The 24,680-nt window shown below is 40.0% G+C and overlaps 4 protein-coding genes and 1 long non-coding RNA gene across 5 annotated transcripts; all 5 read right to left on the bottom strand.

The window, feature by feature from the left end:
• Positions 1-5,511: 5,511 nt before the first annotated feature.
• On the bottom strand, positions 5,512-6,504 carry LOC135675232 (MDIS1-interacting receptor like kinase 2-like). The gene has a single exon (XM_065185509.1). It carries the CDS (start codon positions 6,502-6,504, stop codon positions 5,512-5,514), a length of 993 nt encoding a protein of 330 aa, XP_065041581.1.
• A 390-nt stretch (positions 6,505-6,894) lies between these two features.
• Positions 6,895-9,234, bottom strand: LOC135673673 (MDIS1-interacting receptor like kinase 2-like). Its single transcript, XM_065182818.1, has 2 exons — positions 7,539-9,234; positions 6,895-7,399 (listed from the first exon to the last, which is right to left on the bottom strand). Exons 1-2 carry the CDS (start codon positions 9,202-9,204, stop codon positions 7,038-7,040), a joined length of 2,028 nt encoding a protein of 675 aa, XP_065038890.1. The 5' UTR covers positions 9,205-9,234; the 3' UTR covers positions 6,895-7,037.
• Positions 9,235-13,013: 3,779 nt separating this feature from the next.
• LOC135673672 (crocetin glucosyltransferase 3-like) lies at positions 13,014-14,792 on the bottom strand. The gene has a single exon (XM_065182817.1). It carries the CDS (start codon positions 14,687-14,689, stop codon positions 13,172-13,174), a length of 1,518 nt encoding a protein of 505 aa, XP_065038889.1. The 5' UTR covers positions 14,690-14,792; the 3' UTR covers positions 13,014-13,171.
• A 2,746-nt stretch (positions 14,793-17,538) lies between these two features.
• LOC135674967 (two-component response regulator EHD1-like) lies at positions 17,539-19,192 on the bottom strand. The gene is made up of 5 exons (XM_065185230.1): positions 19,084-19,192; positions 18,843-18,954; positions 18,156-18,465; positions 17,993-18,071; positions 17,539-17,920 (listed from the first exon to the last, which is right to left on the bottom strand). Exons 2-5 carry the CDS (start codon positions 18,934-18,936, stop codon positions 17,654-17,656), a joined length of 750 nt encoding a protein of 249 aa, XP_065041302.1. The 5' UTR covers positions 18,937-18,954; positions 19,084-19,192; the 3' UTR covers positions 17,539-17,653.
• A 2,292-nt stretch (positions 19,193-21,484) lies between these two features.
• On the bottom strand, positions 21,485-22,500 carry LOC135674966 (uncharacterized). Its single transcript, XR_010513781.1, has 2 exons — positions 22,085-22,500; positions 21,485-21,974 (listed from the first exon to the last, which is right to left on the bottom strand). It is a non-coding gene; the product is annotated as an uncharacterized LOC135674966 (long non-coding RNA).
• Between the last annotated feature and the right edge of the window lie 2,180 nt (positions 22,501-24,680).

Below are 24,680 nucleotides of genomic sequence, written 5' to 3'. Positions count from 1 at the left end.
ATTTTGATGGTTTTGTTTTTTGCTATATCAGCAATTAAGTTGATAAGCCATGCGAGAGGATGACTTCTATGTTGAATTATATGCTTCCCCTTTGATCATCAATTTTTTTTTCTAAAGGAAAATAATAATAACTCAACAAATCGAATACAAATGTTTTCCTTTCATTAGGAGATTAAAATTTGCAAAGATCATTATGAAAATTTTGTTTCCACAAAAAGATTTTGTGAGATTGCAAACATGCTAATACCTCTCAGGTCCAGTCAACTCAACCATATCAACTTCGAAGGATTTTTCTAGAAGATTGCCAAATACTCGTTTTGTGAGGAGGAGATAAAGGATTCATACGAAATGTGAAAATTATGACTGAGACATTATTTTTGGATTATATCAGTATTGTTTAAATACAGGTGATAATGAATAAAACTGTAAGGATAAGCCAAGATTTCAATCAAACTCATATTTGTCTTGCGATTGAATTATTACAAATGTCATAAGTCCATCGAAAGTTGCGGGTGAATAGTATAACGTGTCTTGAATGGTATCATACTGTTCACTAAAATTGAAAAATACAAATGGAGAGATCAAACATGTGGTGGCTTACAAAACATTGCTATATTAGCAATCATGTGGTGGATTACAAAACAAATCGGGTATAAACGTTGACACAACCGTTATCACAAACAATATTGATATCATCTTCAATAGCAACTGTTTTGATCTCTTTCTTATTTTTCTTCCTACATTCTTTTTTTCATATGACCTGGCATATTACAATGAAAATATTTGATATCTCTTCTAGACTTGGATTTTCCTCTAAAACTATGTGGATTTCTGCTATGATTTCTTTCACGTCTTTCTTGTTTTTCAGTAATAAATGCACCAGAAGAAGATTCATCCTGTTCTTTCCTTCTGGCATCTTCATTTAGGAAACTATCTTTAACCATATCTATAGTAGTCCCACGTACGTTTCCCAACTTTCTGGTAAAGAGCTGAGAAGTAATAATCCTTGCATCTCATTATCTATATTCATTTTCACAACAACCTAACTTGTTTGCAAGACTCTGAAATATGCTTATGTGCTCAATAATATTACCACCATCTTTATACTTCAAATTTACAAGCCTTTTGATGAGAGAAATTCTATTTCTCACTGTCTTTTTCGCAAAGAGGTTTTATCAGAAATATACTCATGCAAGTTTATATTCATTCATAGTAGAAGGTTTATCTTTAACCTTGATAGACTTATACAAATCTTTGCAATAAAATAGATCTTCCATCATACGCTTCCAAGTGGAATAATTTGATGAGTTCAATTTAATCATACCATCTAACTGTTCCATTTTGATCACACAAGAAAAAAAAAAACTAACACCAAATAACCTACCATCTGACTGATATTGGGAAAAATATGTTAAAACGGAATAATTATTTTCCCTCTTTGTGTATCAAAATGAGTTCCTCATCAAAATACCAACTTGATATCAAAATGTAAATATCAACCAGAACAACATATAGCAGTAGAACAATAAGTCAATCACATAGTGAGACCAAATCTTTTAACGTGAAAAATTCAATATGAGAAAAATCACGAAACATCATATATTTTGGTTCAAGAATAACATATTTTCGTTATTGGATCTCAGAATTTTAGGTCTCACAAAATGGGTATAACAGAAAAGTACCTCAGAGAGGATAAACTGTAGATCAATACCGTTAGAATTGTAGAGCTTGCTGTAAAAATTTTTTATATAAAATTTAGATTAAAACTGATAACTTTTAGCCACTGATCGTCGAGCATAAAACTCAAAGTCCTATTCTTTCTCTCTCTCTCTCTCTCCTCTCGCTGTGCGCTGCCGCCGTTCCCTGCACGCACGCATGCGCTGCTGTGTGCACGCCGCTGCACACCACCGTTCGCTACGTGCGTCCACTGCCTTATCTCCTTTTCGGCCCTATCTCACGTCTTTCTCTTTTAATTGTTGATTTGGGTTTATAGCCCAAATTATTCAAGCGCACATGTGGGTTGGACCCAACAACATACATCTGGTGGCAGATGCCCAGAGAGACCATTGTATGCCAGTTTCAAGAAACCAAGCTCGTAAGGTTTGGGACCGATCCGGAGAGACTATTATTGATCACTGATAGTTCTTCTAGACTTCGATTTGCAAAGATGGTGGGATGCAGCCGGAGATTTGGTTATTGCTGAGGTCTAATAGTATCAGAGAGGTCATGTTAGCTAAAGTAGAAGGGATGGGACCGGAGAGTTCATTATAAGAAAGGATCAGGTTCCTTAGTCTAGCTAGATTTCCCAGGGTTGAAGGGATGAAACCAGTCAATAGATTATGTGATAGATCTATGTCTCTCAGCTCGACAAGATCGCCTAATTCATCAGGAATCGTGCCAGAGATGTGATTGTTGAAGAGATAAAGTGTGCTAAGCTTCGAAAGATTTCTTAGGGAGAGGGGGATGGAACCCAGTAAACTATTATGAGCAAGTACTAGATTTGTCATCCGGACAAGATTCCCTACCTCATGAGGTGAGCAAGTACATGATTGTTGGCTTCGGAGGGTGGCTTTCCATTGGAGGAGCACTCGACCTTGCGATGCAAGCGAAGTCGATGCCGGCTTCGGATACACTGAGAAGACAAGCAAGAGAAGAAGAAGACCGGGGAGAGATTTCTGGGAGAAGAAAGATTCCATTGCTCGAGACGCTAACTCTGTCACGCTCCTCTTCATCTCTAATGTGGAACGATGAAACGAGCTAATAATGCATATTCTTTTCCCTTATCCTTTTCTCTTTGACGACATGATCATTTTATAATTGTAGTAAACAGGGAGTTGGTAGTTTCCAATAGCAGCGTAGTCTCGAGCCACTGAATCAGACAACCACTGCATTGCATTGCATTGCATCATACGAATGCTATTCCTCCCTCCTATTGCTTTAAATATTACTCTAAGCAGCATAGCAATCCCATATGCTAAGCCGTGAGAATAGGAAGCTCAGTGCTCTGATTCGTGGAAATGGTGTAGGAGATTTCGTTTGATAATATTTAATGGATGCATGAGCTATTGATTACGTAACGAAATCACTAAAGCACACAACACATACAAATCTGCGAATGAATTCCTACTCATCGGTCGGCCCTCTGTCATGCCTCCGTAGCAGAGCCGTCATGTTGGTCAGGCACAAATCAGAATCCAATCATCCCTCAGCCTTCATTTAATTACCTTCACAAATTCTCAAGAAAGTATAAAGCATATAGTACAAGCAAATCAAATTTTCAAGCGTCCAAGATTTGCATAACAAGGCAAAGATTACCAACCGATGCTTTTATTAAATACGCTGCAGAATGAAACCAATATGCTTTTATTAAACTCTGCTCTCTAGACTCTGCCAATATGCACCACTTCCGATGTAGAATTTGGCAACGAAATCTTCGGTGGCTTCGATGATTCCCTTTTATATGTTTCGTGCATCAAAATTCAACATATTATTATCAGAAGGTACTGTCTGCTTCTCGCTTCTGGAATCGCGAGGCAGCTCCGATGAATATAAGCAAGAGAAATAAAAAGACGACGGCGCAATGATAGGCTAGGACTAATTGTAATATCTTATTTTCTATTTAAGGATCTATATATAATTATAAGATTTGTGAAACACATATTTATAAATAAAATAAAATCTAAATAGAAGAACAATTTTTGTATAAGAAAAAAACTCTAGGGTTTATCATGTAGCTAATCTATTAATATCCTCTCAAGAGCCATCTCCATCCTGCCTAAGAAGAGGAACTAAACCCTAGATGGATTGTGCATTAGAAAAGATTAGGAGATCAAAATCACAATCGCAAGGATTGATCTAGGTAAATTATGGAATCCCTATATTTTATTTTGTTCATGAAGCATGAGGACGGGGAAAGAGAGAAGAAAATTAGAAAAATAAAAAAAATAAAAAGAAAGGTCTCTGTTGCCGAAAACAGAGAAATAGATGAATTTTTTATTAATATATTAATTAGATTATGCATGCATCATACATTAGATTCTAATATTTTATATGTGATATTAATTTGTATTTCTCATACGATTTAGGAAAAGATGAAGAATTCTCATCATGATGTCAATTTTAATTGTCTATGATCAAGGTAAATATTCGAACGACTTCGTCTAACTAGTTTTCGAGGTAACGATATATGTTATTGACTTGTGTGATTTTGGCTTGATCTATGAAATTCTTTGTTATTCAAAAGTATTAAAAATATATTATGTATGTTTGCACCCATTATATCTGTTTTGCAAATATTATTTGAAATAATTACTGGCCTGCAAAATTATTTTATGGTTCAAAATATTATGAAATCCCTTTGCAAAATCAAATATAAAAAATGTTATTTATTTTTGTAAAATGTTATCTAAAGATCCATTCAAAAGTTTGATATATGATATATGCCGTTTCAATTATCTGTTTGATATGACTATGATATATGTTAGAAACTAGTTTTTTATAGATCTTGACATAAGAATATATGTGTTATCTAAGTAGGGTCAAATATAATTCTGGACCTTGTCACATGGATATAATATGACCAAAGTCATCTGTTATGATGTGCAATCTTAGTTATGTATATATTACTTTGACAAAAAATATTTAAACATTATTTTGTTATAAGGTATGACTTTGGACATCTTCACTTTCAGAGAAAGCAATTCCATCCGTCTCACTGCTGTTGTATGCCATCCAATTCTTATCTACTGGTCATGCTTCCAAAGCAAGAAGAAAATAGAAGAAGATAATGTAGCATGCAGCACCCTCTAAAACTATATATTAAAAAGATTATTATATCAAATGACATACATACATGATATTAACTCTTGGATTCGAACATGAAATCTATTATTTATGTAATAATATACTAATCAATTTGAATATCTCAATAAAAACTATAACATAATTCATAAGAAAATAGACCATTCGATTTATATTACCTTTCACCAAATTCTCAAGAAAATAATAAAGCATTTAATATAGATAATTCCAACATTTCAAGCCCCACCGGTAGATGAAAACGATCAAAGACAAGTCCGTTGTGTTAGAAATTTTTTGGTTCAGAGAAAAAAGAAACTAAACTTTACTTTCCAAGTAACGAATGCAAAGTTTACTTTAAAGATCAGAATTATGTTAAACTAAGAAAAATATCTGCTTCTCGAGTACTTCAAAACTTTATTTTTTAATTTATCAAATGTCGATTGAGATTCGGAACTATTTTTTGTCCATTTTAATTTAACTTATAACTTTATTTGGTGGAGTCCGATGGGGAAACTGGTCCACTTCGAGATATTTAGAAGTGGCCTTCACGACAATTTATTCGGGGACCATCTTCACGGTGATATCTCTGATACTATGTTAAATGAGAATAGAAGATAAAAGTTACTAAAAAAAACTGTTCTCGTATTAACATATTCTCTCATATTTATACAGATTATAAGGGAGGTATTTTCTCATATAATTAGAGAAATCTTATCTGCTATCGGGGACAGGAGCTTCAAGTTCATTGTGAGACACGTCCAAGGCTGACAAGCTTGCCATCTTGATTAAAGAAGGTGGGATACGGCCTGCCAAATTATTGTGGGAAAGGTTGAGGATCTGCAGCAGTGTCAGCTGGCCTAATTGAGATGGAATATGACCACTAAAGGAGTTCTGACTCAGATCTAGCAGTTCCTGAAGGTCTACCAGCTGACCGAATTCGTAAGGAATGCTTCCGCTGAAGCTATTGTTGCTCATATCTACTGATATTAGCAGTTTGCATCCACCTATTTCTTCCGGAATCACCCCACTGAAGTTGTTGCCTGAAACATCCAGTCTCTTCAGCTTGAGTAGTTTTCCGATCTCCGATGGAAGCTCTCCTGATATCTGGTTGCTGCTTATGTTCAGCTCTATAAGAGAGATCAAGTTGCATAAGTTCTTGGGAAGCTCGCCAACTAAATGGTTTGAAGAAAGGTCCAGCGCTCCCAGCTTAGTTGATTGCCCAATCTCAGATGGAATTGTTCCATTTAATCTGTTGTTGGATATTCTTAAGCTCGTCAAGTTTGAACAACTTCCCCATTCCGGTGAAAGCATTCCAGATAACCTGTTGTAGCTCAAGTCAATATATCTCATATTAGGATAGACTCCAAAGTGATCGAAGAGGTCTCCGGTGAGGTTGTTCCTGTCCAATCGAACCCGCACTAAGCTTGAACAGTTTCTCAAGCTCTTTGGTATCGGGCCGTGGAACTTGTTATAGGCTGCGGTGAAATGCTGAAGCTTTCCTCCTCTGCATACATCTGGTGGCAGATGCCCAGAGAGGTCATTGTATGCCAGTTTCAGAGAAACAAAGCTCGTAAGGTTTGGGACCGATCCGGAGAGACTATTATTGATCACTGATAGTTCTTTTAGACTTATATTTGCAAAAGATGGTGGGATGCAGCCAGAGATTTGGTTATTGCTGAGGTCTAATAGTATCAGAGAGGTCATGTTAGCTAAAGTAGAAGGGATGGGACCGGAGAGTTCATTATAAGAAAGCTCATTGCTCTGATTCGTGGAAATGGTGTAGGAGATTTCATTTGATAATATTTAATGGATGTATGAGCTATTGATTACGAAACGAAATCACTAAAGCACACAACACATACAAAATCTGCCGGTTACTGCGAATGAATTCCTACTCATCGGTCGGCCCTCTGTCATGCCTCCGAAGCAGAGCAGTCATGGTGGGCAGGTACACATCATAAACCAATCATCCCTCACCCTTCGTTTAATTTCCTTCACAAATTCTCAATAAACATATAGTACAAGAAAATCAAACTTTTCAAGCGTCCAAGATTTACATAACAAGGCAAAGATTACCAACCCAGTCGAAAATAATCGCGGAAAAGAGATCGATTACCAACCGATGCTTTTATTAAACACGCTGCAGAATCAAACCACTAATAAAGCAAGCCATACGGAAACAAAGACTACCGATCCTGACCAAAAGAAGCATCGGGGCACAGAGGAGTGCATATAGATCATATCTCCACGCTCATCAAGTCAGAAAACTTCAATGCATCAATAGATCGGAGGCTTAGTGGGGGTGTTCTGACCACGCATAACTTGTCGTAGACCTGTTTCATTGTCGGGCGTGATTCAGGGCTGTTGTCCACGCTACGAAGAACCAAGCTCAAAATTGCAACTACTTCATCCGCAACTTGACCCTCAGGAACAGGTAGACGTCGGTCCAATACGTCTTTCACAAAGCTATCGTTGATCGGCGAAGACGACAGAATGGAAATGAGTACTTCACCATACGCTCCTATCAGCAACTCCAGCGTCACCACTCCGAAACTGTACGCGTCGCATTGGGTGGTCACTCTCATTGTATATGCAAGCTCTGCAGACAACAAGAGCCAATGATCAAACCGCCAATCCATAGAGATCTCCTCCAAGATATAATTTGAAGATGTTCTCAATTGCAGGTATTCTTAATTTGCACAAACTACGAGATCTGAGAGAGAGAGAGAGAAACTCACCTGGTGCTAAGTAACCCGGTGTGCCTGCAAGCATGGTCCAATTTGATGAATCCGGATTCAGTAGTCGAGCAATTCCAAAGTCGGAAACACAAGCGTTGAATTCGGAATCAAGTAGGATGTTGTTGCTGGTAATATCTCGATGAACGATAGGCGGTGTGCAGTCATGATGCATGTAGAACAGAGCACGAGCAACATCCTTCACGATGCTCAACCTCTTCACCCAGTCCAATTCGGCTGCAGTGTCGCTTCGGAGGACAGATCCCAGACTTCCTCTCTCCATGTACTCGTACACCAGAAATTTGCGTCGGGGAGAGGAGCAGAACCCGTAAAGCTTGACGATATTGCGATGTCGAATTTGAGTAAGAGTTTGTATCTCAGTTTGAAAGGGTTGCTCGTCGCATGTACCTTCAGTGTCTGGTAGGTGAATCTTCTTCACCGCTAGCAGTTCCCCACTTGCTAACTCTGCTCTGTAGACACTGCCGTATGCACCGCTTCCAATACAGTATTTGGCATCGAAATCTTCGGTAGCTTCGATGATGTCCTTGCATACGTCTCTTCCAACAAAATTCAATATACAGAATGCACCTTCTTTTATGTGATTATTATCAACAGGTACTGGCGGCTTCTTTCTCTTGTGGAATCGTAAAGCAGCTCCGATGAATATAAACAAGAGAAGGAAGAAGACAACGGAAGAAATGATGGTTATTACAACCATGGAGGCAATCATTGTTGGAGTACCGGGTGAAACACATGGAGGCAATCCTCGAACAACTCCACATAGATCAATGTTATGGGCAAACCACTCCGCTGGGGCTCTTCGGAAAGCTGGGCTATCAGGAACAGGGCCGTCCAGTTCATTGTAGGATACATCTACGGTAGACAAGCTCGTCATATACGTTAGCGAAGATGGAAGATGACCCGACAAGGAATTATGCGATAGATTCAGGCTTTGCAGCATCACCAATTTGCTGAGTTGGGATGGAATCTCCCCTGTTAGTGAGTTGTGGCTGACGTCAAAGGTGTCTTGAAGGACCACCAGATTACCAATGGCCAATGGAATGGTTCCACTGAAGTTGTTGTTGTTAAGCATCAACGATCGGAGTTTCATGCAGTCGCCTAATTGATCGGGGATTCTTCCTGCCAAGTTGTTGGACGAGAGATCAAGCAGTTCAAGATTGGACAGCATTCCAAACTCCGGAGGCACATGGCCGACGAGTTGGTTGTTGCCCAAGCTCAGATTGTAGAGAAGGGTTAAGCTGGCGAAGCTCTTTGGGATCTCTCCTTGTAGGTAATTGGAAGAGAGGTCCAGCTCTCCCATTTTCGTCAACTGCCCAAACTCGGTGGGTATGACTCCGGTGATGTTGTTATTTGAGATTCTCAAGAGCGTCAGATTGTGCCATTTTGCCCACTCTCGAGATAGCGTACCGGTGAGAAGATTGAAGCTCAAATCGATGTAATAAAGATGGGGATACACTCCAAAACATTGAGAAACATCTCCGGTGAGTTGGTTGTGTTGAACACGGACCCTTTCTAGTGTCGTACAGTTTTTCAAGGTCGTGGGAATGAGACCTTGGAAGTTGTTCATGTAAAGAATGAGGTATTGCAGGGCTCCACCTTTGCATATGTCTGGCGGTAAATAACCAACGAAGCTATTATTTGATAGCATTAGGTGTGTCAGTCCAGTAACATTGTTGATCTCCATAGCAAAGGTCCAGACAACTGATTATCGTATATACTTAGTTCTCTGAGTTTGCTTAACTTACCAACCGATGGAGGGAATGAGCTAGAGAACTGGTTCATTTCTAGTGATAAGATAACTAACTTAGTCATGTTTCCTATAGAGGAAGGGATGGGACTTGATAATTGATTTTTTGAGAGTGTGAGATCAGTAACTTCAATTAGATTTCCAATCTCAAGAGGAATAAAACCAGACAATTGATTATCCCCAAGATAAAGGGTCTTTAATTTTGTCATATTTCCTATAAAAGAACGGACGAGACCGGTCAAAAAGTTTGTTGAGAGTTCAATATTAGTAATTTCAATTAAATTTTCAATCTCAAGAGGAATAAAACCGGATAATTGATTATCCCAAAGGTAAAGACTCTCTAATCTGGTCATGTTTCCTATAGAGGAAGGGATGGGACCTGATAATTGATTTTTTAAGAGTGCGAGATCAGTAACTTCAATTAGATTTCCAATTTCAAAAGGAATAAAACCAGATAATTGATTATCCCAAAGATAAAGAAATTTTAATTTGGTCATATTTCCTATAGAAGAAGGTATAGGACCAGTCAAACGGTTTTTAGAGAGTAAGAGATTAGTAACTTCAATTAGATTCTCAATCTCAAGAGGAATAAAACCAGACAATTGATTTTTTTGAAGATCAAGGCTCTCTAATCTAGTCATGTTTCCTATAGAAAAAGGAATTGAACCGATTAATAGGTTTTCTGAGAAGTTGAGATTGGTAACCTCAACGAGGTTTCCAATCTCAAAAGGGATAGGACTCGAGAGCTGATTTTGGTATAGAGCTAAGAAGCGGAGCTTTGTCAAATTTCCTAGACTAGAAGGGATTGAACCAGATAGGCTATTGACCCCAATATTTAGATACATCAACTCATAGAGCCTCCCTAACTCTTTAGGCATGACACCCACAAGCTTATTATCGTCCAGGTACAAAGACACAAGATTGGTGAGGTTACTTAAAGATGGAGGTATAGTACCAACAATTTGATTTTGTCTAAGACTTAAGAACTGGATATCTTTCATGGAGCCAATCCCAACTGGGATTTTGCTTGTGAATTGATTGCTAGTAAGATCAAGAGATACGAGCCTGGAGAGTGCCGAGATGGTCGGAGAAATTACCCCATCGAGTTGGTTGTATGAGAGATTGAGACGGATGAGCGATCTCAATGCCGAGAAATCAATAGAATCAAGTGGTCCTGCCAAGTCCATGCTCGGCAGGGATATCTCGGTGATCACCAAACGTCCTCTACCTGTGTAATTGCATGTAACTCCGGTCCAATTGCATGGACTAGAATTGAGGTTCCAAGATCTCAGGGATTGAGGACTCCTTAGAGTGGCTTTCCAGTGGAGCAACGCCCTCCCTTGGGATCCGAGTGAAGCTTTAACAAGAGGAGCACGGGGAAGCAGCAGCATCAGCAAAGTGGCACAAAGCAAAGTTTTGTGAAGCTGAGATGCCATAAGTATAGCATGCAGTAAGACAAGAAGGCGAATATGTTTTTTTGTGTTACATGGTAGTTGAGCAAAGAGATAAGGTATTTACAGGTGATGCAGATCAATATTCTTGGCCAATTCTCTCACTGCATGCGTGCATCGGTCACAAGAATTCCACAACTATTACTCGAAATTCCATTCTGATGATCATGACATCCAGTGGTATGCATGCCGCTTAGACTTTTCCTCTCCTATATTTTTTTTTTTGTCTTTGGCATGAAAATTACTTTTTTTTTACTCTTATTAAACGAAATCATACAGCGATGTCACAAGTCCACGGAGAGGTCTACGGGACGAGAGATGATGTGGTGAATACTATACCATGTTATGTAATGTACCGTAGTGTCCACTAAAATTAAAAGATACAAATGGAGAAATCAACATGTAGTGTATCTCAGGTCTTGTTCGAGTGTAACTTTTTTTCATTTTGTAAATCACAAATTATTGCTATATTACCACTCAAGTGGATATGTAAGAGAGTAAAAATGATATTTTAGACAGGAATTTTGGTGGGTTTGTAACTTCCTATATCAGCAATTAACTTCCTATATGTTGAATTACATGCTTTCCCTTTGATCATCAATTTTTTCTTCTTTTTCTTAAAAAAATAACAACTCATCAAATTGAGTACATATGTTTTCTTTTTATTGGGAGATTAAAATATATATATATACATATATATATACACACATATATATATACATATATATACATATATATATATATACATACATATATATATACATATACATATACCTCTCAGGTCAAGTCAACTCAACTATACCAACTCCGAGGGATTTTTCTAAAATGTTACTAAGCACTCGTTGTATGAGGAGACAAAGATTCATACGAAATGTCAAAATTTTAGTTGAGACGTATTACATTTGGATTATACCAATCTTGTCCAAATATGAGTGGTAATGAATGAGATTATAAGGATGAGCCAAGATTTCAATTGGACTCATATTTGCTTGTGGTCAAATTATTAGAAAGATGTCACTATTCATAAGAGGTTTACGGATGAATACTTTTACCGTGTCATGTATGATATCGTCCTGTCCACAAAAATTGAAAGATACAAATGAAGGAGGACTACAAGAATTTTGATGGTTTTGTATTTTGCTATATCGACAGTTAAGTTGATAAGCCAAGAGGAGGACTTCTATGTTGAATTATATGCTTCCCTTTGATAGTTAATTTTCCTTTCTTTTTCTAAAAAAATCAACAACTTATCAATTTGAGTACTATATATATATATATATATATAGCATTCGTCAACTTTTACAATTTTTTCTAGAAGATTACTAACTATTGGTTGTGTGAGAAAGAGATAAAGTTCTATACAAAATACCAAAATTGTAGTAAAAATTTTGGATTATATCAGTCCTATCCAAATATGAGCGGTCATGAATAAAATTATAAATACGAGTCAAAGATTTCAATCAAATCCATATTTGACTTATGGTCGAATTATTACGTTGTATTGTAACCATGTCTATATCATATTCTTAAACCTACCGAGTAAGGTTTAAGTTGGACTATACATTGCAAATCTTTGTTCTACAGACAGGAGGAAGTTGATATCCTAATTAATTCGTCGTGGTTCGAACTTATTTGCAGGTTATTCGATTGTGTGTTTTTCAGATAAAAATATTGAGCTCCAATATCACTTGCACGTGGATTGAGATTAGAAGAGATTTTCTGATTTAATCCATTCGACGTCTAAGTTAGTAATTCGAAATAAATAAGTATGACGTAAATGATCAATATATATATATATATATATATATATATATATATATTACGTTGAAAATAAGTCGGAGGATAATTTTCAATGATCTTTGGTAGTTATTTTGATCTTATCTAGCGATAAAAAGAAAATAATCCATAATCGTTTATCTTAAAATTTTTATAATAAAAAATATTCTTTATTTTTTATCTTATTTTATTTTTTTTATTATGTGATGATAATGTATCATTGTATATATACAATGATGCACGATAAATTATAAAAGAGCATGCATGAAAAATATAAAAATATTATGCTGATGAGTCATGATTTTGTCCCATCTGTCTCGATTGAACCGCCAATCCCTAAACTTTACGTCTTTCATTTATATTCATAGCAACTCAACCACTAGTGGTTCAAATAAAAATTCCAAACCGAACCAACTTAACGTTTAACGAAACTACTACTTTGTGGTGATCTCAATGTCTGTTCTTCGAAGGAAAGCCATAAGATGCAGACACGCGTTTTCGATTATTAGGGTCGATACCCTCATGAGTCTGACAACCCGAGGCAACAAAAGAGGCCATAGAAATTAAAAGACAACAGATACCCTCGCTGTCTTGTCGGAAAAAGGTCGGTGGCCCCCACGTGCATGAGGACACGTTTCAAGTTAGACATCGACTCCGACAGCTGCTCCACACGTGTCGCGACTTGTCGCCGAATTCACGAACTCGTCCAACGCCGTCAGGGACGCCCCCTTGTCCCCGCTGCCGCCGCCCTCGACCGCTGCCGCTAGACCCTCCGCGATCTCCCTCGCCCTCCGCCTCACTTCCCTCGCCCTCTCGCCCTCCCCCATCACCTCCGCCACCGCCTCCGCCACCTCCCTGCCCCCCACCGCCTCCGCCCCCGCCCCCGCCCCCAGCACCTCCGCCACCAGCTTCGCGTTGCAGAACTGCTCGCCTCCCATCGGTCGCACCACCACCGGCACCCCGAACCGGAGGCTCTCCAGCGCCGAGTTCCACCCCCCGTGGCTCACGAACGCGCCCACCGCCGCATGCCTCAGGATATCCACCTGCGGGACCCAACCCCGCGCCACCAGCCCCGACGTCCACTCGCTCTTCCCAGCAGGCGGTGGCGGCGGGGCCTGGTCAGGCGCTGGGGCTGCCCACAGGAACGGTCTTCCTTGCTCCTCCAACGCTGCCGCTAGCTCCGCCGCCTCCTCCGCCGGCAGGCGGTTCTGTGACCCAAACGACACGTAGACCACGGACCCTGATACATGGCGGTCCAGCCACGCGAGGCACTCCGCAGCGAGCCCGCCATCGCCTCTTGCTACTCGACCGGCGGCGGCGAAGAGGGGACCCACGGCGTAGACCGGCTGGCCGGTTGACCTGGCCCAGGCGTCGAGGAACGGCTTCTCGAGGACCTCGGCAGTGTTCCAGAGGGTGGCGCCGGAGCTGCTGCAGAGCACTGCCTGGCGGCGGACAAAGGCGGCGCTCTTGTGGTCGGGTGATCTGGCGGAGCGCATGTTGGGCGTCAGCTGGCGGCGGCGCACGGTGACGCCGGGGACACCCGGGACGGCAATCTCATCGTCTTCGCCGTCGCTCCCATCAACGTGCGGAAGGTTGATCCAAATGGAATAATAGATGGACATGGCATAAGGGCCGGAGGTGTAGAGGGTGGCGTGGAAGACGCCAAGCTCTTTGGCCACCGGGGCCGTCCAGCCGAGGAACATGTCGGCGATGACGCAGATTACGGGAGGGGAGGCAGCGGAGATCAAGTCGGAGAGGAGGCGGCGGAAGGAGGGGAGGAGGCATCCCTCGATAACGTGGTTCAGGTGGGTTACGAGGTGTGGTGGGAGAGCGAAGGAGGTATCGGCGTCGGGAGGGAGTCCGTGATCAGAGGGGCAGAAGGGGAGGGCGACGAGGCGGATGGAGGTAGGTAGCTGGAGGCGGCGGAAGCCAGCGAGGTTGCCGGAGGTCGTGATGAGGGTGAGGGTGAGGTGAGGGTAGCGGGCGGAGAGCAGGCGAGCGAGGTCAAGGAAAGGGTTCATGTGGCCGTGCGCCAAGAACGGGAATAGCACCACGTTGCCCTCCCTCATCTCTGCACTCTCGCTCTCGATCTCTCTCTCTCTCTCTCGCTCCCCATATAAAACCCTCCAAGTGGGTGTCTGCGCCGTCGTCAGACGCATGGAGACTGGCGAATGAAATGATCGTCAATTGCTCACCATCGACACCCCACCATCCAATTCAGTGGTTGCTCGATGACTACAACGGACAAATGGCTAGCTCTATGGAAGGTGATTCGGCTAGTCATACTACTTGTATCTCCTACCTGGCAAGGCAAAGAAACTTGTTCGATATGTATGAATAATTGTACGGTGAGCATACGGAGGGAGGGACGAATGTTGGTGTTTAAAATCTTTTGGTAAAATTACGACTGGGCAACTATAAGGTTCGTCCAAATTTTACACCAGTTAATTATGACCAATATTTTCTCATATTTATTTATGAGTTTATTGCCTTCATTCAAGGGTCAGACTTAATTTTCTCATTTGTATTTATTTATCGTGATGGTATGACTCATCTTGATTTAATCGAACAAAAGTTTAATGGATTATATTTTTTTTAAGTTTGACTATATTAATTTTTATCTGTCTAATTCTGATTCTATATAAGAAATTTAATAATGATGAGTTTAAGATAAATTAGTCAATATTAATATATATTAAATTATATATTAATTCAATCTAAATACTTAAATTATCATATTATAATTATAAATTGTAAATTTAATATATATATATATATATATAATCAAACTCTTTTAAGGTTATTCTTCCAATTCATCTCTCTGGATAAGACAGATAGGTTGAGTGTGTGCAGTGGCTTTCCGTTGAAGGAGCGCTCGACCTGGAACGTCTCGTGACTCCTACGCCAATATAATTATATTCGAGTGCTAACTCGGTCATGGTTTTATATTAATAGTATATCGAATGCTCCAAACAACTTTTCTCCGATGCAAAGCCATACCCCATAAGATGCGCCACATCTTTGTTTTATCGTTAGGATTGTAGTTTGAGCTAATTACATATTAGTTTTAAATTTTAAAAGTTTATATTAAAATATTTATAATTATGAAAATAAAATATTTAACCTAATTTACCCTAATATTATTGGTTTTATCGACGAAAGATATAACACGTGATAAAACATGAATGACACAAAAATGATGGATAAAAAGATAATCTCAATTATGATAGCGGACGATAGCATCATGAGTGATTGTTGTGGTGATAGTCAATGAGATCGATATATGGTTGAATCTATCGATGTCAATCCGAACATCGATAATAAGGAGGCAAAATGATAAGGTATTTGCATCGTGGTCAGAGGAGGCATCTATGTTGATGTCACATCGCTCTTCTTCTTCTTCCTCTTTTGGCAATACAACAGTCGATGAGAATGAAGAAGAGGTAGAGCGGTGCGGTGCTGACAAAGAGGTGGTAGTGCAACGCTGTACTAAACCATATGGTAGTTGATGAGAACAAAGAAGAGATAGAGCGATACGATACCGGCAAAGAGGGAATAATGCAACACCACACCAAATCATGTGGTAGTCGATGAGAACAAAGAGGAGGTAAAAAGGCATGATGCTAGAGGCAAAAAAAGGAGACTGGTGAGGTATTTGCATTTGTGTTGTATCACTTTGCCTCCTCTTTCTCTTTCGATGATGTAGTGGTTGGTGAGAAAAAAGAGAAAGCAAAACTATGCGACGCTGCATTGAATAATGCGATGGTTGAGTAAAATGAAGAGAAGATATAGCGGTATGACACTAACATAGAGGAGGCAGTGCGACGTCGCATTGAATGATGTAGTGGTCGACAAGAACAAAAAGAAGGTAGAGCGATGCGACGTTGATGCAAATGCCTTACCTTCCTCCATTTCCTTCTTCAATGTCGTACTGCTCTGCCACACTTGCCTCCTCTTCCTCTTCTCTCCTCATCATTGGTCATGCAGATGCTTTACTTACCTCCTCTTCTTCCTTCGGTGTCGACGCAGATGCAGAGCGATGCTGGAGGAGGAAGAGGAGGCAAAGTGATACGATGCTAATGTAGATGTCTTGTCTTCATCCTCTTATTCATTGGTCACTAACACAAATGTCTCACTGCTTTGTCTCCTCTTTCTCCCTGTCATCGATATTCAGATCAATATCGATAAGATTGATCACAACATCATTCTCATCGACCACTACCACAACAACTACCCACGACACGATCATCATAAAAATATTTTTTTACTTATTTTCGTGTCATCTATGCATATATTATCATGTGCTGTATCTTTCGTCGGTAAAACCAACGACGAGTAAATAATATTAATATTTTATTTTCATAAATATAAAATTTTTAAGTTTAAAGATTGAGATACTAAAAAGATTTAACAATTGAGCTAATTTATAATTAGTTCCGACGTACCCTCGCCTAATTCAAATTAAAAAAGAAATTAAACGACCGAAACAGAAATCATTGCCGTCCGTGTAGCAAAGGGCGGTGGGCCCCACATAAGGCGATCTGACACGTATCAAAGTAGACATGGACCCCGCACCGATGGCCCACACGTGTCGTATCTTCTCACAGGATTCACGAGCTCGTCCGACGCCGTCTGCGACGCCCCGTGGCCCTCGCTGCCGCCGCCAGACCCTCCGCGGTCTCCCTCGCCCTCCGCCTCACTTCCCTCCTCCATCACCTCCGCCACCTCCGTGCCCCCCACCGCCTCTCCGCCGGGCGTAGACTGGCTGGCCGGTTGACCCGACCTAGGCGTCGAGGAACATATCGGCGATCATGCAGAGGACTGGTAGATGCGGGATCCGAGGTGAGGGGGTTGAGCGAAGGTGGTGTCGGTGTCGGGAGGGAGGCCGTGCTCGGAGAGACGGAAGCGGAGGGCGGCGGGTAGCGCGAGGCGGCGGAGCAAAGCAGATGAAACAGAGGGCATCAGTTTGATCTTCGAATACTTCTAATATGGTGGCATTTCCTCAGCATGCGGAAGCTAAGCATACCATTCAAAGATTACTCCATCCCCTTCTCAACGCAAACAAAGCCTTTTAGCAGTGACTTCTAAGAATCCAGTGTCCAATAACAGGGGCCGAAGGCTTCTCACGCCGGGGGCCTGTTCGGTTCACGGAAGCCATCGCCGAAGCAGGTGTTGAGGTCATCGGTCGTGCCGCGCGAGCTGCTCGAGGATTCACCAGCTTTGTTGCCATAGTTCCCCATCACCACCGCATCCAATTGGCCCAAAGCTGCTGACAGATTCGGCACCACGAACTCGTTGTTCTGCGTTTCCTCATTGGCATCAAACGTGGAAGATTCAATGCTCTCCACGGCCATCCACGAACTCGACCTCTTCAGCTGCAGTCGGTACTTCTGCATCCAAACGTACAAGAACGCTTCATGGATTCTCGAACAGTGGGTGCTAATTATCTTCGAGTAAATTACCTGCAGATGACTGGCAACTTGCTCCCTTGTTAGATGTTGGACGTTCATATGATCTCCAAAATTTTCTTTGGCAACGCCTCTAAAACAAAAATAAATTAGCTTCCTTCAAATCGTGGAAACAAACAAAGCAACTCGAACTAAAATCCGTAGATTTGGCACGAACTGTCGAGCCCAAGAGCGTTCACTGCTGCCACGAATTGATTGATGGAGTTGCGTCGTCCACTGTAGTCTGGCCTTCTTGAGGTCACAGACGTCGGTGACGACTCCATCCGCCTCTCGAATGGGTAGTATGCAATCCTTTTGTTTCTTCACGAGACTACCCGATCGTATCATACCGCTATCCCATTTGTTTCCGAACACATCCTGCCATATATTTCTCAGTTCCTTAATCTTCAGTGGCTTGATCAGGAAATCGCAAGCTCCGTGGGCTATATAGTTCATCATCATGCCGAATTCTTCACTCCAAGACATCACTACGCCATGCAAATACATCAAGAATCCAAGTAGAATTATTCGCTAAAATATATGTTTTTGGAGTAGTTAATCTACTTATCACAGCAAAATCGAGTGCCAAGGCGAGGGATTTCAGAATCAACAAGCCATCATCGCTTTGCAAAAATGCATCACTGATGATTAGATCAATGCTTTGTCGATTATCCATGACGAGTGATATAGCTTCTTGAACTTGTGCACATGTCATAACTTTTTGTAGAAGATCCAAATAAAAAGGTGCTAATAAGCGATCAGGAAACAAAGTTCACTAACACATGACTCGAACGTAATGAAACAATCAAAGAAAGAAGAAGATTAATGGATCAATGGCATATGTCCATTGCGGGTGTATTCGAACCCTGATAGTTGCACTGCAACAGCAGCCGCTCCATGAGGCCGAGGTAGCGTGAGGCGTTGTCCACCACCATCACCCGCAAGCCGGACGGCCACATATCCTGCCTTACCGTCACCTAACCACCGTCATGATCAAACCACATAGACAAGTGAGCAAGATATAAATACCAGTCTTCCTACGACCCCATCACAATGCAAGACATGTATACGCTTATCGGACCGAATCCAAGCTTGATGGAGCTTACCTCGCTGTCCGTTCCGACACAGAGAGAAAGGATCGAAGGTAGATTTGGGGGCGGGGGTGGTGGGTGCAACTAAAGTAACTGTATTAACGGTAGAGTAAAAGAGCCAGCGCAACAGAGGGAGTGGGAAGAGACGGAAGCGTGTAGGGTATAAATGTGGCGAAGCGGACCCATGGTGTGTGGACTCGGGAGCTCCACGTGGGGCCCTGTGAGCCGCGAGATGAGCGTGCCGCGCGAAATAACCCAGCTGTCCTTTCACCGCCGGTGAGGAAGAATATGTAGGAGTGCAAAGTGAATTCTCCTTTATGTTTGGCCCAATCGAAAGCCTATCGAGATAGACGTTGATGGACAACTAAGTGGTTGTACGTAGTTATCCATGGGCAAGGTTTTCTTTAAAACAAAATGAACTAGAAATAGGAGGACATAAAAATTTGAATTGGTTTGTAATATTGTATAACAAGTGAAAAGAATCTTTAAATAAGATTATAGAAATTATTCTGACAATCAATCACTTCTCATATCAACTGTGTATCATAGGGGTACTAACATAAAAAAATAAAGATTCGATCGTGCTCGTATGAATATAGAGACAATTATAACGACCCAAAAAAGGTTATTTGGGTCAACTTGATCGGCCTCCCACAACCTACAAGCAATTAATCAGGTCTACCCCTCATCGGTCGACATCAACAAACAAAGCACCATAGGGAGGGCGTTATGATTATTATAAGTCAGTCATCCCCTTTGATCAAAAGTCAAAAAGAGAGACATTACTATCATTACATGTCTGCTGCCTCCATAGATGGAACACTAAAGAAAAGATATTATGGTCATTACAAGTGGTTCATACGACTAGACAGGTATAAAAGCTGACCCTAGCACTAGTCCAAGGGTTGGATTTCTCTGAGACCAACTCTTTTACATCACAAATCTCTCAAAGCTAACTTGATCGTTGGAATGGTTGGGTTGGGAAGAACCCCCTGACACTGATTTTTTTTGTGCAAGAACTCATCAATGAGTTGTAATCTTCTTCTGCCCGAGCCTGTCTTGAATACTTAAACATCACCCAAAAAACCACTTTGGTGTTGCCTCACCCACCTCAGGACCTGATCAACTACCTCGTAGAATTGCCGCGCAAGATCCATGAACATCCTTACACCTTCAGGTTCTAACCAAGCCCAGCCAACCCATAATCGACGGTACAATCCCATAACAAGACTATATCTCGTCTACATCTAAATATTATTTACCTATGCAAAATTTAGATGCATCCCCAAATATTAAGATCCTTTTTAACATATCATTAACATCCATTCATAAAATTCATATCAGATAATGTTTGGGGCCTCTAATGGCTGTATGATTATTGTGTCCGAGTTAAGGATCGATTCTTTAATCATTTAAATAAAAGATGTAATAGTTCTAAATGTCGCCGGTGGTGGTGTGGGAGTTGGGCAATCTTTTAGCTTGCTGAATTATTGAGAAAAAAAAAAGTCTTAGTCCATGTCTAATGTCTAAGTCAAGGTTAAGGAGAATTTAACTTCTTGTTGGAGAATTATTAATATTAACTTACAAAATACTATGTAAAGAATGACTTCTCTCTTTGAGAGAGAGATATTCCCCCTTTTTTTTAGAAAAACAAGGGCTAATAATATAAAGAATAAATGGATGGATAAATAAAATGGATATACTACTTCTAAGACTAATATTTCGGATACTTGGATGAGATTTCAAACCCTTATATTTCTTAATATTTTAAGTCTAAAGATTTCATGGATGAGACTTTGAACACTCAATCTATAATAAATTGATTTCATATATCATTATAATATTTTAGATATGTAAAAATTATCTTCTCAAGAGAATGGATTTTAGAGTCCATGAAAAACACATAAGAATCAAGCAATGGGACTTTAGCAAATACATGATCAAGCCAATGAGACTTTAGAGTCAAACATAAGAATTCCTAATGACTTTGTTGATTGTCCAAAAATATCTTATGTAATGACATTTGAAGTTTTGATACAAAAAGATCATAAGAAAATATCGACTAGCTTGGCTGATAAATATTTTATCAAATCATCACGAGCTCTCATCTTCCTTTTTTTTTTTGGCTTTATTGTTGTTGTGAAATATGGAGAACAAATTAACCCTTTTTCTCTTCTCATTATGATCAACCAAGAAAAACCATCCCATTAACCTTTGATATTTTAGATCCATCTTTTTTTATATGCATATATCAGGTTCACCTTTCCTTATTGTATGTATTGTTTCTGGATTCAATGTTGTAAGACCTTCACTCGGATTCAACATTAGGAATTTTAATTTCAGGGTAAGATTGTGACAGTCAAGATGTTGGCAATGGCTGCTGCATAGATTTCCAGCTAAAAAAGGAACACAAACATGGAGAAAAAGGGTCGATCACAGTATCTAATGGAACTGTCATTATTTCATGATTCATCTTCGATCCATCACGCAATTACATCTCAACCAAATCAAGCATTAATTGAAGAAGAAGGAAAGATCAGCACACACACACCACCAAATCAAGCCGTAAATTTGAGGAAGAATAATCCAATAAGAGAGCGACATGATGCCGAGGAAAACACAGGAAAAGAAAAAAAGGAAACAGAGGGGAGATGGATGAACTGCTCCCCCCAAAGCCAAGCATTAGACTTGCCTACGGTCACAGACCTCTTCACCTTCTCTTCCTTCTCGGCTTGCATCTGTCATCTTCTTTCTTCACTTCCTCCTCTGCCCTCCTCCCCCTCTGCAGTCCGTAAACAAGCTGCGCCATCACCGGTCTTGCTGAGAAAGAGTGAGTTCACTAGTGGACAGAGAAGAAGACGATGTTGCTTCGGCCTGTCTCGCACAGATGATTCATACATCCACTTCTATTTGGAAGAAAAAGAAGGCACAGCCATATGATATTGTCAACTATTATGCCTATGGAGTATCCTTGGCAAGACTCTCTAGTGGCGTTCAAGGACACAAAAGTACTGACCTTTAGATATTTAGCCTTCTTCATCCGTAAAAGATGGTGGAAGGCATCAAACTCCATCTCTGCGTTACTTCTCCATTGGTGTACAAGACAAGATGGTCTTCGCTGAACTCTACCACATTTATCTTCGACTATGGAATCCAATGTGGGATGTCAGGCATCCAACAGTTCTTTGATTGTGTTGTTGCACCATCCGCTGGTTGTCAATCCCTACATCTTCCAGCCATCTGTCTTTGTTCCAAAAGCGAACAACAGTTTGTCCTGTGAATGTTTTTTCTGGACCCTCTCTTTGTTTCCCCACAGAAATCTGTGTACTTTTACTGAAACTTGTGATTTGGCAATCTAAGTAAGTAATGTTCAGAATGTTCCTAAGTAAAGCAGATAATTCCCTCACAGATGTGGGTAGCAAATGGTATGACAGTGACACCACATGCTGATGCTGGAGATTCAATCAGGCTTTGGATATATATCAACCTTAGGAAAAAGATGTTTCAACTCAACAAGATTGGATAATGTTGATCAAGTCATCCACCTCATCAATTAGGTAGTGAATGGTCTACTTAGTACTTGTTTGTCTGTAAAGATGTACTGATAAAGTGAAGTCTTATTCAAGGGGATGACATAATTAAAGTCCATAACCTCACAAAGCTGCTTTTGAGGGCCCTATCCATGTTACAGAGCTTAATATACGCTTCATGAAGCCAAGAAACATTCATGCCCACTTCTTGAGAGAAGATTTCTTTTTTTTTTTTTCTTCCTTTTTATAATTTGAAGAAGGATTTATATTACTATACTTTTATCTATTTTAAACTCACATGTCCATAAATAATAGTTAGTTTTGTTCAAATCGTATAATTCTTTTGCATGTTAATCTATAAAGGATCAATTTTTTTAAAACGTCTTATGACACGTTAAGGATCTATATATATATATATATATATATATATATATATATATATATATAAAACTCGGGATCTCACAAGCTAATATTTCAGTAAATATTTGACAGACAATATAAATTAAAAATATAGACTTTATACACTTTAAACGATCGTGTGATGTTTCATTCAATATGTTCTTATATCACTCTATACAAACCTTACATTTGATTTTTTTATATATATTTGGGTAAAAAAATTAGCTAGAAAGAGGATATCAAATTTGATATTTTGACTTTTGATCTTAGATATAGACGATTCGTGCATGATGCTCAATTATTACTGCCCTTAGCCGCCCCTGCAGGTGGAAGAATAGAGAAAAGTAGAGGTAGAACAAAAGGAAAGCATCCAACTTTTCTTTGTCAGGAGAGGATCCCATTCCCTCCCTGTTCTTATCACCAAAGCCAAACTGATACAGAGACATTAATGGCGCGTGGGGAACAACCACTTCTTGGATTTTGGAAGAACTCGTTCATCATATTTGGTGAATTAAGCTTAGCTCTTAATTCCTGAATCGAGAATGACACTGAACCCATCTCCTCAAATGCGTAGTTTCCCATCACTAGATGGCTAAGTGTATAGCTCATATGGTGTCTACCTCTATCATACCCATATAATCTCTCATAAATAAGTAATATACGAGCTTCATGTTATCATACTTAGGTCAAGTGTCGAATGGTTATCTTGTGCTTTTAAGTAATATACAGTAATGCATTTCTTGTGCTTTTATGGGATTCCAAGCTAGTGAGGTCTCTTTTTAGGTATAGTCTCATGTTGGGTTTCCCAATGGTTATCTTAACCAATAATTCATGTTCTTTGAGGAGTTGGCAAGAATTAGCTCAAATAATAACTCGGGTTTTCTCACAATTTGGTCAAGAATTTTCCTTCTTGCATGCCTGTTTGACCATTTTGCATTGCATACTTTGTTTGTGGTGTAGTTATGGTATCCTGTGTTTACATACCAAGTCCAAACATGGAGACATGTTCTCTTTCAGAATTGATCTATATGTCTTCCTTTCTGCAGTCGCCACCACCTTTTTCATTCTGTGGTGATCCAGGAACAGGTATTGATTATTAATTGTGTACAAACTCATTCAAGGATCAATCATTCCTCTGTTGAATTTCTGATGCTTGTCTTATTGTGTTCTTCTTTTTCTTTAGTGCCGAAACTTAGTTGCTTTCTTCTTGTATTAGTTTCTAGTTTCTGGATCCAAATTTGTTTGTAAGCTTGTGGGTCTCCATTTTGTTAAAGATCAGATGAGATCCTAATAGAATTAGCAAAATTATTGCTGGCATCAGATGCTTTGGCCTTCATTGTCATGTGCCAATCTCAGCTTGATGCATTGCAGGATCTTTCTTGAAATCTATCAGCTGATATTGATATGCCTAGTTCTGATATCTTCGTATCGACTGAAAAATGGCATATACATCTTAAAGCCTGGTTTTTAAGGTGGGGGATTTGCCAAAGGAATAATATGCGCTGGTGAACTTGAAGTTCTACAAGTTCCAACACATTTGGAGTTGTCTTTCTTCCAAGGCAAAGTGAACAGGAGCTGTTTTCTACAAACCCTCAGAGATACCAAATGGATTTTTCAGCCTTGGTCATCATGGTCAGTGGTGTGACTAACACCACCCCTACATGGTTTTATTCTTGTGGTCAG

Source organism: Musa acuminata, chromosome BXJ1-5 (genome assembly GCF_036884655.1).
Source record: "Musa acuminata AAA Group cultivar baxijiao chromosome BXJ1-5, Cavendish_Baxijiao_AAA, whole genome shotgun sequence".
Classification (NCBI taxonomy): Eukaryota; Viridiplantae; Streptophyta; class Magnoliopsida; order Zingiberales; family Musaceae; genus Musa; species Musa acuminata.
The sequence above is the reverse complement of the archived record's forward strand: the minus strand, read 5'-3'. Positions and strand labels throughout refer to the sequence as shown.

Coding starts and splice junctions, on each gene's coding strand:
- LOC135675232 (XM_065185509.1), bottom strand. CDS start 6,504: ATGACCTCTCTGATACTATTAGACCTCAGCAATAACCAAATCTCTGGC.
- LOC135673673 (XM_065182818.1), bottom strand. CDS start 9,204: ATGCTATCAAATAATAGCTTCGTTGGTTATTTACCGCCAGACATATGC. Junction 7,400..7,538: donor ACCGGGTTACTTAGCACCAG/GTGAGTTTCTCT, acceptor TGTTGTCTGCAG/AGCTTGCATATACAATGAGA.
- LOC135673672 (XM_065182817.1), bottom strand. CDS start 14,689: ATGCGTCTGACGACGGCGCAGACACCCACTTGGAGGGTTTTATATGGG.
- LOC135674967 (XM_065185230.1), bottom strand. CDS start 18,936: ATGTGGCCGTCCGGCTTGCGGGTGATGGTGGTGGACAACGCCTCACGC. Junction 18,072..18,155: donor GAACGCTCTTGGGCTCGACA/GTTCGTGCCAAA, acceptor TTTTTGTTTTAG/AGGCGTTGCCAAAGAAAATT. Junction 17,921..17,992: donor AAGTTGCCAGTCATCTGCAG/GTAATTTACTCG, acceptor GTTTGGATGCAG/AAGTACCGACTGCAGCTGAA.